This window comes from Silene latifolia, unplaced genomic scaffold (genome assembly GCF_048544455.1).
Source record: "Silene latifolia isolate original U9 population unplaced genomic scaffold, ASM4854445v1 scaffold_430, whole genome shotgun sequence".
NCBI classification, from domain to species: Eukaryota; Viridiplantae; Streptophyta; class Magnoliopsida; order Caryophyllales; family Caryophyllaceae; genus Silene; species Silene latifolia.
Window position 1 is genome coordinate 1 of NW_027413351.1, and position 15,226 is coordinate 15,226.

The window sequence follows — 15,226 nt, forward strand, 5'->3', positions numbered from 1 at the left end:
CTAAAACTATAGATAGTGATAGTAGGGTCGAACCACAGAGAGACAAGGTTAATTCTATTTGCAATTTTTTGGTCTATCGGAGTAACAGATAAAAGGGGGGTTTTTGAATGTTTGTTTCTAACTGCTAATCAACAAAATAAAAAAAGGTCTAAAACAAGATTAAAAGGGATTAGGAACTTCGGTTCACCATGGCTAAGGTCAGGTCAAAAGAAAATAAAGTTCATCTAACACAGTCTCAGGAAATATGAATAAGCCTCTCGGTCTCTATTCGTGCTAAGCCTTACGGTCTCTTAGCATCCTAGAATTGTACTAATAGCTTCCGCTAATAGAAAATTCTAAACTGAAGTGAAATTTACCTTGCTAATCTTTCAATCTAACCGAGATGATTTTAACAACAGAAATTAAGACCGGTACAATAAATCATCCTAATGAAATTGACCTAAAACGCCATGGCTCCCCTAATTCCTAATCAAAGAAATTAGCTACGCATAAGTAAAAGAATAACAACAACAAATCTAGAAAATCCAACAAAAGACAACATGCTTTAATAATAAATTGGAACAATGAAATAATTCAAACTAGAATAAGCAAGAATGAATAAAAGTTGAATAAAAACTAAAGAAAGATTAGATTGAATTAAAAGCTTACTAAAGGAATTCAATGAACAACGTAATTGATTGTAATCTCCTGCTACCGTCTCTAAAATTTCCAAGAACTAGATCTAAAAACTTGAGTTGTCGAATAATGAAAAGCATAACCTAAAATGTTTGTTACGTACAACTAATAATAGTTCTCCCAAAAGATAAATTACAAGTGGGCTTTTACAAAAGACAATCGTGTAAAAGAAACCGCAGCTTCGAAATAGGGTCGATCGACTGGGTCACTGGACGATCGACCAGTTGCACTGTAGTTACTTCTCTCTGCTCTATCAAACAGCCCTTCCACTTCATGCACGTATTCCGAGACGATCAAATTCCGAGCTTCTAACTTCATAATTTCCATAAAATGCCTCCGGGAACGGATAAAAGCTTGATTTAGCTTACTTCCGATCATTCCTACGATAATGACATAGGAAATCCAAAGTAAACCGTTTCGGGAGAAATAATAGCTTAAAGCTAACAATTACGCATAGAAATACGTGCCAAAATTGCTAATAAAGTGTATAGAATATGCACGTATCAAATCTCCCCAAACCAAACCTTGCTTGTCCCCAAGCAAGCACTAAGACTCGACTAAAGACTTCTAATGGAACGAATTTCATTCTTAAAGCTAATACACACTATCATGCCCAACCAATTTAATGCAACTAATAACATCCAAGCATTTTGTCAAGTGCAAACGAATTGAACATGTTAAAGAATTCACTAAACCTTTGACTTTGCAAGACTCGTATATATCGGACTCTCACGGGTCACTCATTCGCTCATTTTATGTGCAAGGTGAGATTAATGTGCAAGACAGAAGAATGATCAAAATAAGTCTCTCACCTATCTACGACCCCATAAGAACATGCCTGCAATCTAATATGAGTAAAGTCTCTACAATCGTACATATGCATTCCCCCACTATAACGACCTTTTCAAATCAAGATGGGTTCAAACATCCTCTTTTCAAACCATTTTACAAACCGATTCAATGGTCAGAAGACGTCCTTCAATTATCTGTTGACCAGCGCTTAAACAGGCCACTCATTTTCTTAATTTCAAATCAGGGCAGGTCTATTTGCATCGCCTGATGGCCCGCGCCTATATAGGCTGCCTGATGCAGACCTTGATTCATTCCAGCACTCGTCTAGGACGATCCCGACTTTGGTTAACCCGAATACAGAACGGATCAGATGACAAATCTGCCCATTTTACATTGTATTTGCAAAATGCCTTACTAAGACAAATGGATCACGTTATGCACCATAAACCTAACTCGGTAAATAGATGTTTAATTTCCGTCTTGCATGCAAATCAATAGTAAATCCAACTCGACATCAAATACTTGATACTTAGATTAAACAACCGACATAGAAAGCTCACATGTTAGGTTTAAACTTGTGGATGAGCATTCATGCATTTACCCGTTTTATCAACTTTTGCATTTAACCAACCAAGATCGATCAGTAGAGGCCAATACTGCGAGCGGGATTGGGTGTCCGATTAAAGGGCTTCCCAATACGAACCTTCACCTCTTACTCAGAAACTTTGGATAGTGAACGACCTTATCCAGTGCGTGCGAGAGTCATTCTAGAGATAGGATGCTAAAGAGGGACGATTCCTTATCTTTAGTACCTATGTCAAACACCGCTTTTTACCTTGGTTGACCTAGGTATAAAGTGGATTCGAATGGTTTTCAAGCATCCCACAAATGCTTGGTGGCGACTCTGAGCATCTCTTGCATCGTTTCGAGACCCTTGCCGAGACAAAACCGACCGATCTAAAACGATCCGGTCGAAAGCCTTTTTTTTACGCCGCCGAGCGTGGCTTTCAAAAGACCGCTTTTATGTCCTATAGATCGGCACAACGTCGTAGGTGGACCATGTCCACAGATTGGTGACTCCGCAGGGGAGAACTAGGACACTTGTGTCTTTGTGATCCCTAGATGGTGAGACTCGAACGAGGTCTTGGTTGAAATGCATTAATTGATATTACGGTCATAGTTGGGTTCCTTACCCGGGCCCACAACCTAATCCTTTTCGACCAATTTGCTCGTCTCGTCGGCGTGAGTTTTCTCATCCCCGCGTTTCTCATCCCGATTGAGTCAAACATACCGTTGACGTTACATATTTCTGTTTCGTCAAAGAGCTTTCATCACCTTCGAGCACGAGGCTAGGGCACCCTCCTTACACATTTTGTTTGGATTGGTATCCCTCTCGAAAATCGGGGTTTGATTGCTTGGTGTGTAACCCACCCTTTTAAGTCAAAATCCGTGTCAGCATTATACATAATATAATGAAACTGCGAGTGCTTATGTGTTATGTGATCATAAGTCCTTCCGTTTCATTTCAAACTTTCAAAAACACTTTTTTGCGCCTTTATAATGGACGTTTCAAACCTCGGTCTTTCGCCGACCGTTGCATTACAAACAACACGCCTTTCTAGGCCGTCGTAATGACGATTTTCACACCCGATTTTCTACAACCATTTCAACACGCCTTTCTAGGCCGTCGTAATGATGATTTTCAAACCCGTTTTTATACAACCATTTCAACACGCCTTTATAGGCCGTCGTAATGACGATTTGCAAACCCAGTTTTTTACAACCATTTCAAAAAAATCTTTTTACGCCGTTATAATCGCCGCGTCAAGACACGGATTTTAACCCGTCTCGCGCCGACACAATGGCTCTTTCAAAACCCGAAAAAGGCACACACCCCTTTTTCAAAACATTTTCAAATCCCGAGGACCATACAACGTCCCCGAGACCTTTTAAAACATTTCAAAACTCGATTTTCAAAACATACAATTTTGAATTTCAAAAACCGTCTTTGGAAGCAGTACATTGTTTTCCGAGCCAACTCAAACTTAAACCGTCTTTTGAAAACAAACTTAAGACAACTCTTCAACTAACCGACTTTCGCTGATCCCTATTCTCCGGGAGCCGTCCATAAAGCGGAAACGAATCTTTTTGAAAATCCCTATTTTTGAAAACTTTAGGCCACCATTCCAATTCCGCCTCGTGTCTATCGAGTCGAAGCAAGCGTACATATGGGTATTTACTTATGAGTCGTATCACCTCAAGACTCGTTCAACGGCGTCACGCCACTATGTTGGACGCGAGTCAAAGTCCGGTCAACAGCTTCACGCTATAAATCGAGCTAGCATCGAGGCACCACACACGGTCGCCCTCGTCTTGTTGAGTCTGATCTTTTTTTCCGTCCTTTGTGTTGGCTGTGATTGGTCATTAAACCGTGTCGGATTGAGATATAATGTGAGCAGTTTTTCTGCCTCAGAACCATGGCCCCGTCTTCAGCTTTGTCCAACAACAACAATGACAACAGAGATGTTACAACTGCTCAGCTAGCCAGCCTGCTCATTGCTCTTAAGGTCACCCTGGACCGTATCGACACTCTGGAAAACAAGGAAGCTGGAGAACACAACACTCCGCCTTTGACTGTAATCGAGAAAAGGCTCAAACGTTTGGAGGAACAGCTCCTAGCCCATGGTAACAATATCCACCTTGAGATCAACCGAATATTCGAACCCGTTGGGGATCAACTACCCGACAACTTTACCTTGACTGATGTACCCAAGTTCAAGGGAGTGGAGGACCCAATCAATCACATTCGGGCCTTCAAAGATTACATGTATATCAAGGGGGTGAAACAAGAACTCTTCACTCAGATCTTTCCATCATCCCTGGAACCGATTCCCCGCCAGTGGTACTATTCCCTCGACCCAAAGAACCTTACTACTTGGGACGAAGTCGCTGTTGAATTTGCCAAACAGTATGCCGACAACGTTGAAATCCAAGCTAACACCCCCACCCTCTAGGTCCTGACTCAGAATGATAAAGAATGGTTCACAGAATTCCTAACCCGTTGGAGGAGGGTAAGCACTCAATTGGTCAGTAAGCCGAGTGAATCAACTCTGGTCGAGAAGTTTGTCAACAATCTCCGCCCAGTTTATGCCAACCTGCTGAGATACCAAAACATAAAAACGTTCCAGGACTTACAAATCCTTGGGACCCGCATTGAAGACGACCTCAGCAAGGGTGTCCTAGCCAGAATCATTGGTAGAGGCTATCAAGGAACTGCATCAACTGGATCTCGCCCCCATGCTCAAACGAACAAAATTGATGAGGTCAATATCCTCGAACCAACCACATAGAAAACTGAGCGTCCTCAAAACGATATTCACCAACTTGGGGTCAACCTATGCTAGTGCCCAAAGAAGACTCATGGACCAAGAGAAACTACAACCGATTGGGCCCACTCTGGACCCATCCGAGGCTAAGAAAACCCGTTTCTAGAATCCCAATGCCTATTGCCAGGATCACCAGGGAAAGGTTTATGACACGGAAGCATGCTTTAAGCTGAAACACATCATTCAAGACATGATCAATAAAGGAGAATTACCTTTACTTCCACAAACAAAACCAAACAACAAAACAAACCCCTTGGGAATCCATGCCATCTCTAATGACGACCCAACCTTGGATTGCTCACACCTCATCTTACCAATTGATGACGAGGTGAATGCCTTGGAGAAGGATACCTCAAACGGGATATCCGTGTTCAACGCCGCGACCATGCTCACCATGTTCCAACAGGTTGAGGAAGCCATAGCTACTCTCTCAGAGAGGATTACCTGACTTGAGGACGCTTACCACCAGTTGGTTTTCAACCCACCAACACCAACACCGCATCCGAGGAAGGGTCCTCCAAACGCCCAAAACTACCCTCACCATAAAGGATTGCTTTCACGACCATTTGGGCATGCACCTCACAATAATCAACCTCACAATAATTAACCCTACAAGAATTACCATCATAAAAACTTCCCTCATAAGAACTATCCACCGAGGAATGCCCCTCAAAGGTACCCTCAGGATCCTGAAATCAACGATATCTGGAGAGACGACGCAGAGGATGTCTACATGGTTCCAAGAAAGGGCAAACGAGCGAAAGAGATCAGTCATCTTACCAGGTCCGAATGCCCCTACCAAAACCTGAACAATATAACAATCATTCCAATAACGAATGACCAGGTTGTCCCGGACACGGACACCTAACCCTAGGTTCCTGAAAACTCGATCCTTAAACAACTGCAAAAAGCGAAGGCCGAAATTCCAATTTGGCAACTGATTGCTACATCCTTCAAACATCGGCAAGCTTTACTACAATCCTTGGGAAAGTTGACAGTTCCCTTCATCTCCTCTCCTGAAGAAGTAGTGGCACACATGACAAGGGATGTCCCCGACCTGAACAACCCAGTCATCTTCTCAGACGAAGATATCCCTCCATTCGGACCCAACCATAGCTTGGCCCTATACATCACCGTACACTACCTTAAAAAGAATGTGCCTATGGTTCTAGTGGATGACGGATCGAGTTAGTGTATATCTTACAATCCCTAGGAAGATTTAGGTCCGGAGCCGAGTCGTCTAGACTGTACAACACCTACAAGTCGACTTAGTCTCCTCCTACTCAACTCTATGCATGGTCTAATGAGGCTCGAGTTGGTTTATGACTTACAAGCCTCATTGAAAAGATAAGGGATCGTCAAAAAATGCAAGGTTTCATAGTCTAGCATTTCATCAAACATAACATGTGCATAGGTTGGAATCACAACAAGCAAGCAAATTAATTATGAGAACATATTAGATTAAGCATAGATCAATCCCCATGTTTTCTTCCCCTAATTCCCCATTAATCCTAGCTAAAGGACTACTCACTCATGATCAAGTTTAACACGTTAATAAGGGTGTCAATTATACTAATAAAGCAAAACATGATGAATAAATGATGTGATTTTAACAATAATTAAGCAAGGGTAAAAGAGATTATACCTACTTGAGATGATCCAAATAATAAAGCAAAGAATTGTAGGGATTCATTAATCTCATAAGTATACATATTCATAGTATGATAGTTTAATTTAGTCATAAAATTAAAACAAGATCTTATGCATGCAAACATAAAACAAAGTAGAGAAGAAATCGTCACTTCTTACATTGGCGTTTCGGATTTATTGGGCACCAACAAGATCTCCTACTTGTTAGTTCTTGAGCTTTCCAACAATGGATGAACTAAGATTCAAATTAGAATCTCTCCCAAAATTTTATACCCAAGGAACACCCTTAATAACTAATATTATTATGAACTAGTAATAATACTAATCTTACTTAAAATTTGGACACAAAAAATGGTGTTTTTGTTCTCTTGTATTTCGGTCAAAAGAAGAGGATTTTGTGAGCTTTCTTTCTCTAAAATTATTTCACAAAAATAGAGAGTGGAATAAAATCTAACACTAGAAAATATTAAGTAAAGTAATGAATAAGTATATGAAAAAACCCTTGGCTTTTTCTCTAGAAGAAAACCGGTTGGGAGGGGGATTATAGGCCAATGCATGGTCTTGTGTTCTTCTCAAGATAAGACTAGGCATGTATAGCTACAATTAGACTATAATCATTGTGTTTTCGTTATTAAAATAATCAACACAATTTATCCTCTAATACTCCCTCCATTTCGGCACATACACATAAAATGGAAGGTCCATTTTATTTTGTCATTTGTCAATTTTGTTATATGTCACATGTTGCATGACATGTTACATTATAATGTATTTTTAACATATTAAAAATCAACATATTAATAAAATATGTCACATACAAAATTTAACTAGTAATTCTTGATTACTTGTATCAAAATGGTTTATCAAATTATAAATTACAACAACTTGTATTTATAATAAATTATTCATTCTGTTTCAATTGTTAAGTAAACAATATTTTATTCTAAGTAATAAAACAATTCGATTACTTAGACCATATCTAATTTAATCGAATACAATAAGACACGTTAACTTTACTCACAAAATCATCCGTCAATTTTAAGCAATTTAATTAACTCGTATCGACATACGATTAATTAAATAATCAATTAAGAGTATTTCCCTATAGGTATGACCTAAGGGGATCAACTGCTCACCACCGTCGCACGACAGTAATGTCAAAGTCTAGTCAGCCAATCATTACCGATATGTGTGGGCCAGTTGACTGTAAAATATTACTTTCCCTCTTGTATTCTTAAACATGAGATTTAAACATGTGATCATCATGATCGACAATTGTGATCGCATTATTGTGGGAGGACACTTATTCCAACAATCTCCCACTTGTCCTCGACAAGTGTGCGTCACCAATTCTCTTGTCCTATTACTATCTCCCACTCAATGCAAGGTGTCTTTCGGGTCGTACTTGCAAGTGATCATATCGAGAGTGATTTCCTCGATCTAGAGAATAACTGATTGATCGAAATTATCTACCATAGATACCTTCCGAGCGTGGCCACGCATTTCCAGTTCATTACTCCTCGAGTGGCCCTGAGATATTGTTTTAACCCTGACAAGGGGTGGACAATTCCTATCGCACTATTCCCTTCGATTAGTCACAACCATCATAACCCAAAATATGCCCATTTGACCCCATTTACGAAGGTCGTAGTTACATAAATCAAAGTTAATCTGAAACTGTGCCACCTTAGGCGAACAGTCTTTAGTCAAAGAATTGACTCATTAGAATACTATAGTAGCTCTCGCCACGACCAGGCTATATAAATTTGCCAGAACTCTATAAGCGGTCATTAGCCCGACAAAGTGTTCCTAACAGTCTGCCTATGTGATCGACTAGTCATCTCACATGACTCCATGGAACTTGAACTTGCCATCAATCGCATCACACTCTAGTCACTTCCAGACGTCCCCTCATATAAGTGACTATGGGCGAGTACAATGCTAATCCGTGTTCACTTTAACGGGGTTCAATTGTCTCTACAACCCGTTTGGATGTAATAAAGTATAAGGTGAGTTAATAATAACTCAAACGACAAATGTGGACATCACATTCGGGTAGTCAATACCATATTACCACCTTGTGATGTATATTGTAAGTGTGTAAACACTAGTTATTTGCAACATGATTTTAACACACCATGTGTCTATGTGTTCAAACTCTTGAATTGCATTTTCCTTTATTTTCATGTTTGTCTTACATAGCATGAATCTCACCAAGTACATATCTAGTTTCCCAAACTAGGTTTAGTTTCTTTATTTTGAGAGAACTTTCTTGTTGTTTATCATATAACAAACGAATTATGGTGGACGACATAACTTGCACTAGTCAAGTGTTCTTTCAACTCATAATGTACCAGGTATATGTTTTGTAGGATCTTGCAACAATTGTCAAGATGATTAGCCTAGCATTTCTCATAAGTCCTAGCAAATTTGAAAATACTAGTTTTGAGTAACTTCTTACTATAACCAAGTATCTTTTCAAACTTCTTATTTCTCCTTTTAGCTTAAATAGCTTAGGATTTTTATAAATCCTTACGCGCTTTCGAAACTTCAATATGTGCAACTTCTTGTCACATAATAGAGTGTTCTATCAAACACTAGAATAGCTCATTAGTTCTCCCCGAGAATTCATGACGATTCTTATATGGCTTACTAATGACTCATCATGCTCTTAAGCATATGATTCATTATAGGACATGTGCATGATTATATCTAATGGCGGAAACATTAGTAATCTTTAATCATGTAATCAACCATTCTTAGGTTCAATGAATGACCGTGACTGCTTATGGTAATTCCATTTTCATCGATATGAATAACCTACGTTTCTCGTTGATTTGATGTGCATATCTCAATGCCTATCCAACATTCCATGTTGTAATTGGATTCATCTTAGTCCATTTTCATCCACAATTGAAAACTCAAATACTTCTTTGTGAAAGACAGTACTAGCTCGTCATTCTCAATGAGTAATGAGTTATAAATTTTACAAGATGATTGCTCCCACTCAATTTCATGTCTTCACATGATAATTTCAAACTCCCACTCAATTCCACATGTTTCGTATTTGACTACTCAATCGAAATATTTCAAGAATTGAAATCAATTTTGCTTTGCCAAGTTATTAAGATAAAACCATATATGTTTCCAACATATCTTTTCAAAATACCTATTTTGAAAAGTTTTCAATCTTAAACTTATGGAAAGAGATTTTAATCTCTAACTCATTCATTTTTATAATGATGCGTAGCAATGTCATTATTTAAATGTGAAATCCCATTTAATACACGTCCTTCTCAAAATACCCTTTTCGGAAGGAGGTTTAACCATTTCATTTTCATAATGAGGTTTAGTAACAACACTAGCGTGGTTAACAATTAACTTAGCTCTTGTAGACATCGGCATATCTTTCTTTGCAACTTTTAATCATAAATCTCATTTATATTCAAGGATGCAACTTTGTTTCATTTAGGCTCTTAAGTAAATATCAATTTCGAAACTCTATTTATATCTAGGTCATAAAATAGCAAAATCTCTTGTTGAGACTTTTCTTTAGTCATTTTTTTTCAAGAACTTTCTTTTGGTCTCCTCGTGTAGTTATCTTAAGAACATATTCTTTCGATTACTTCACTTTGTCTCTTTGTTATGTAGATATCATTTATTCATGTATACTATCTATTTTGGTATACACATCATTCTTTCTTTCATAGATCTCATTTACTCAAGCATACAAATTATTCTTTGTATTCTTTGTGTCTTCATTTTTCTTTTTCTTTTTTTGGTAAAATGTGAGCTTTTGTATTAATAATAAACGATTACATCAAAATCATTCTACAAGAAAAACCAACCTCCATCTAAGCTAAGTACAAAATGAACATCTAATATTTATGGTACTTAGCCAACCACAATCACTAGGCATAGTACAATTTCTTAGTTTCTCCACTAGCCTCCCATGCACTTGTTTTTGAACCTGTTGAAGCAATCTTTCAGGCCTGCAAATAGACAAATCTAGACGAGCAGAGTTCCTTTCCAACCAGATAGCATACAGAACTGCACTTTTAACTACCCTGCACACTCTCTGCTGCAACTTAGAATAAGAACCAGACTGGTCATTGAGCTTCAGCTGCAGCCAAGTTTCTAATCCTGCTATAATTTTTGATGCGTAGACACAATCCCAGAATAGGTGATCATGTGTCTCCTCCCCCATCTCACAAATGACACAAGTAGCAGTAGAACTCAGGCCTAGCTTATACAGTTTAGATCTTGTGTTTAAAGCATTCCTATGAATAAGCCAACCAACAAAAGCTTACTTAGGGAGAACCCAAGAATCCCAGACATCATGATACCATGGGACAGGTGGGTGTATAGCCTGTAACCATTGGTATCCTGAACTAATAGAATAACCACCAGTAGATGCAACCCAGCAGTTACCTTGATAACCTCCAGCTAACCTATCCTTGATCTTGCAAATGTTCCTCCAATTCCAATTAGAAACAGGAGGAGGATGATATGTTTCCCAATCAGCCCCTTTCATATAGACATGATCAATCCATAGAACCCACAATCTGTCAGCTTTTGTATAGATCCAGTTCACTAGTTTACCCACACTAGCTATATTACACACCCCTGCTTCTTTTATACCCAAGCCACCTTCCTTTTTGCTGCAGCACACATCCTGCCACGCCACCAAAGGTGCCCTGTTATAGTCTGAGCCCCCACACCATAAGAAATTCCTGCAAATACTCTCAATTCTCTTGATAACTCCCTTAGGAATCAAAAAGATGGATGCCCAGTAGTTATGTAATGTATTCAGAACTGATTTTATAAGAACTAGTCTCCCAGCATAACTCAATTTCCTAGCCCCTATACCTCTAATCTTTGAAACAATCTTCTCCAGAAGAACATTACAGTCAGCTTTTGTAAGTCTACCAGGTTGAATTGGAATACCAAGGTATTTAAAAGGGAGCTTACCCTCTTGAAATCCAGAAACCTGAGCAATATCAAGCTTTAAAGAATCAGGAACCCCATTATAAACCACTTCTGATTTAGAAGCATTGACCTTGAGTCCAGAGGAACCAGAAAAGGTAGCCAGCACCCCGAGGATAAGCATGATAGACTGCACATCTCCTTTACTGAACATGAGTAGGTCATCAGCAAAGAGTAAGTGAGTAAGTTTCAAACTCTTACATATAGGATGATATCTGAAGTACCATTTCCTAGTTGCAAACTCCATAATTCTTGATAAATATTCCATGCAAATGCAAAAGATTAAAGGAGAGATAGGATCTCCTTGCCTAAGCCCTCTCCTACCAGGGAAATAGCCAAATTGTGCACCATTAAGATTAAGAGTGTAGGTAGGAGTAGAAATACAAAGCATAATCATCCTTCTAAACTTTTCAGGGAAATGAAGGGCCTCTAACATCTGGTCAACAAAAGTCCACTCAATTAAATCATAAGCTTTTTGGAGATCAAGCTTAAAGAGACAACGAGGGGAAGCTTTCCCTCTGCTATACTGCCTAATAAGATCTTGACATATCAAGATATTTTCCAATATGCTTCTCCCTTTAAAAAAGCACCCTGTGTCTTGGAAATCAGGTCAGGAAGAACCAGAGCCAGCCTAGAGCAGAGTAACTTTGAAATAACTTTGTAACTCACATTACAGTAAGATATAGGTCTGTAATGCTTCACACTTACAGGTCTATCAATTTTAGGGATCAAAGTGATAACAGTGGCATTTATCTGTGTTAAGAGCTTGCCAGTGTCAAAAAAATCAATAACTGCTGCACAAATATCAGCCCCCCACAATGTCCCAAGCATCCCTATAGAACTGACTAGAATACCCATCAGGCCCAGGGGATTTATTAGCTGGAATACTGAACAGACATTTCTTGACCTCCTCAACTATGACAAGACTATTCATTAGGAACCAATGTGCCTGAGTACAACATTGTCCTTGCCTTACAACATTGATATTAACATCAACAGTTGTATTGTGAGTTCCCAATAGTTCCTGGTAATAAACCAGAAAAGCATTCTGAATTGCTGCCCCATCAGTACACATGACACCATCTTTATCTTCAATTTGGAAGACCTTGTTCATCATCACCCTTTTTTTGATAGAGTGATGAAAATAAGAAGTATTTAGATCTCCCTCCAATGACCATTGCACTTTTGCCTTTTGAATCAGAAAACTATCTCTGGCAAAGAATGAGATCCTTAAGATCATGGGCAGGTCCAGTTCCTGCTGTAAGAGAGTAGCATCACCAGGATTCTCAATATGAGCTTTCTGTATAGTCTCTAGAGCTATACTAGCTATGTTAGTATTGTTTTCAATATCAGAAAGACACTCCTTATTGAGAGCTTTCAGAATAGGCTTCAGAGCATTAAGTTTTTTTATAATGCCAAACATCTTAGTACCCTGATAGGACATGGACCAACTATCAGATACAAGAGCTTTGAAAGTTGGTGCAGCCCCCCATATGATAAAGTACTTAAAACTTTTCCTACCATGAATTTCAAAATTCCTGTCCATAATTGTGCAGGGACAGTGATCAAAGAGACCCTCAGGATGGAAATGAGCTACACTATCTCCAAAAAGATCTAACCATTCCTGATTCCCCATAGCACGATCAAGTCTACTATACACCCTATCCACAGGAGCCTGCTTATTTGACCAAGTAAAAAGAGCACCAGTAGCATCAATATCTTCCATACAACAAATAGAAACACAGTCCTGAAAGTGCTCCATCTCAGCATCAGAGGTGCTTCCACCTAATCTTTCAACTGGACTGAGGACAGTATTGAAATCTCCTAGCCAAAGCTAGGGTGCAGTGCACTCCTCAGAAAACTTCTTCAAGAAATTCCACAGATCAATTCTTCCATTAAGATCATTGTAAGCATAAATAAAAGTGAGATAAAATCTCTTATCATCAGTTTGGGAATGAACCAACATATGAATATGTTGTGCACTATATGATAAGAACTGAATATCAAACAAAGTAGGCTTCCATAGCACCCAAATTCTACCACCCTTATGCCAACTACAGTTAGTGGAGACACTCCAACCATCACAAATAGAGGTATTCTTCTTCAAAAGGCTACCAGGTTTCAATTTTGTCTCAAGCAAACTAAATCCACCCCATTATTGTGCATAAACCATTTCACCACTTTCTGCTTATTCAGGTCATTCAGACCCCGTACATTCCAAAACCCCAGACTATGCATTGATATCAGGGTCAGGGGGGGGGGGGGGGTCCTTTCAACTCTCTACCACTCCCCCCTGAATAGCAGAGTTACTCTTCAAAGCATCCACAAATGTATATGGACTGAATTTCCCAGATAATCTGACTCCAACAATCCCATCCTGCCTGTTCAGACGCATTATGTGCTTAGCAGGAGTGGACTTGACTACAGGTGTAGCTCTAACAGTAGCCAAGGGAGGGAAATTGGCAGGTAACAGGGATGGAGGGGTAACAACATCTTCTGGTTCTTTTTGTGTCTTTTGCAATGGCCTCCAAATTTCTGCGGTTTTGGGGGAGCCTTTACAGAAGGAGCCTTAGGCCTCCTCTTATCAGGCTTCCTACATTGAGCAGAGTTATGCCCAATTCCATTACAGCTTGAGCAGGAGATAGGCCTCCATTCATATTCAACTTTGACAGTCACCAAATTACCAGACTCATCTAAGAATTTAACCTTTTCAGTCAACTCCTGATCCATAGGTAGTTCAACCATAACCCTAGCATAGCTAAGGCGAATTTTATCCTGAGTGTCACCATCCATTTTAACAAATTTGCCTACCAGACCAGCAATTTTAGATAAACAATTGCCCCAAAATTTTAGAGGGATACCATACAACTTAATCCAAACTGGGACAACTGCAACCTTTTCCTTAACTAACTCCATATCCGGTACCCAAGGCTTACTAATAACAGGTTTATTGTCAAACATATAATAACCAGAACGAAGTAAAGCATCTTTCCCTATTTTCTTAGAAAATTTTACAATGAAAACCCCATTATCAAGGAACGAAACCTTATCTATACCAAACTGCTCCCAGACATTATAAACATAATTCTCAACGATATCCCAAGGTGGGTTAGCACCGAGAATGTAACATATAACAGAATGGTTCCAGAATTCTACCTCAGGTTTGATATCCTCTGTTGTAAACTGAAGCAGTTCAGACGTGTCCTCTTCTTCCAAAATTGGTTCCATAACTGGGATGTCCTTTCCACCATGCCTAACATACCAGCTATCAGTTAGAACTGTCTCTCCTTCAGACAAATTCAGGACAGGAATAACCTGAATATCATTCATTGCTCTTGTTCTACCAGTATCTGATGGTGAATGACCAGGAAAGTTACCACCTTTAGGACCACCATTAGTTGGAGATTGCACTACTGAAGCTTTAGCTGAATTTAGAGAAGATTTAGTGGTTGAACGTAAAGGAGTAAAGCGGTTTTGTGAATTTTTGAACGCCGTCATAGTTATTGCAGGTAGAAGGAATTTTTAGGTCATGAATTTTAGAGCTTTTTTGTCTCTAGGTTTCTCTCTCATCTTTTTCCTATGCCTTTGTATACATAAACTTTGATTTTAATTTTTGTGTCTTCATTTTTCCCCCACTCTATCTTTTGAATAAATACACTAGATATTCAAAGATAGCTTATGAGACACAAATAATGATTTTGAAGTAGAAGGAGGACTATCTAATAGATTGACTAATA

The 15,226-nt window shown here is 38.9% G+C and overlaps 1 protein-coding gene across 1 annotated transcript; it reads right to left on the bottom strand.

Annotated features, from left to right (window-relative positions):
- Window positions 1-4,902: 4,902 nt before the first annotated feature.
- Window positions 4,903-14,987, bottom strand: LOC141639537 (uncharacterized). Its single transcript, XM_074448645.1, has 8 exons — window positions 13,981-14,987; window positions 13,774-13,870; window positions 12,307-13,323; window positions 12,164-12,242; window positions 10,850-12,080; window positions 10,474-10,783; window positions 5,476-5,658; window positions 4,903-5,022 (listed from the first exon to the last, which is right to left on the bottom strand). Exons 1-8 carry the CDS (start codon window positions 14,985-14,987, stop codon window positions 4,903-4,905), a joined length of 4,044 nt encoding a protein of 1,347 aa, XP_074304746.1.
- Between the last annotated feature and the right edge of the window lie 239 nt (window positions 14,988-15,226).

Bases quoted from the DNA above. Each gene is read 5' to 3' on its own strand.
- LOC141639537 (XM_074448645.1), bottom strand. From the start codon at position 14,987: ATGACGGCGTTCAAAAATTCACAAAACCGCTTTACTCCTTTACGTTCA. The intron at 12,081-12,163 runs GTAATGTGAGTT...TCCAAGACACAG, and splicing joins TTACAGACCTATATCTTACT to GGTGCTTTTTTAAAGGGAGA. The intron at 5,659-10,473 runs GTTCAAAAACAA...TATATTGTTCAG, and splicing joins CTGAAAGATTGCTTCAACAG to GTTTTGGTAGGGGCATTCGG.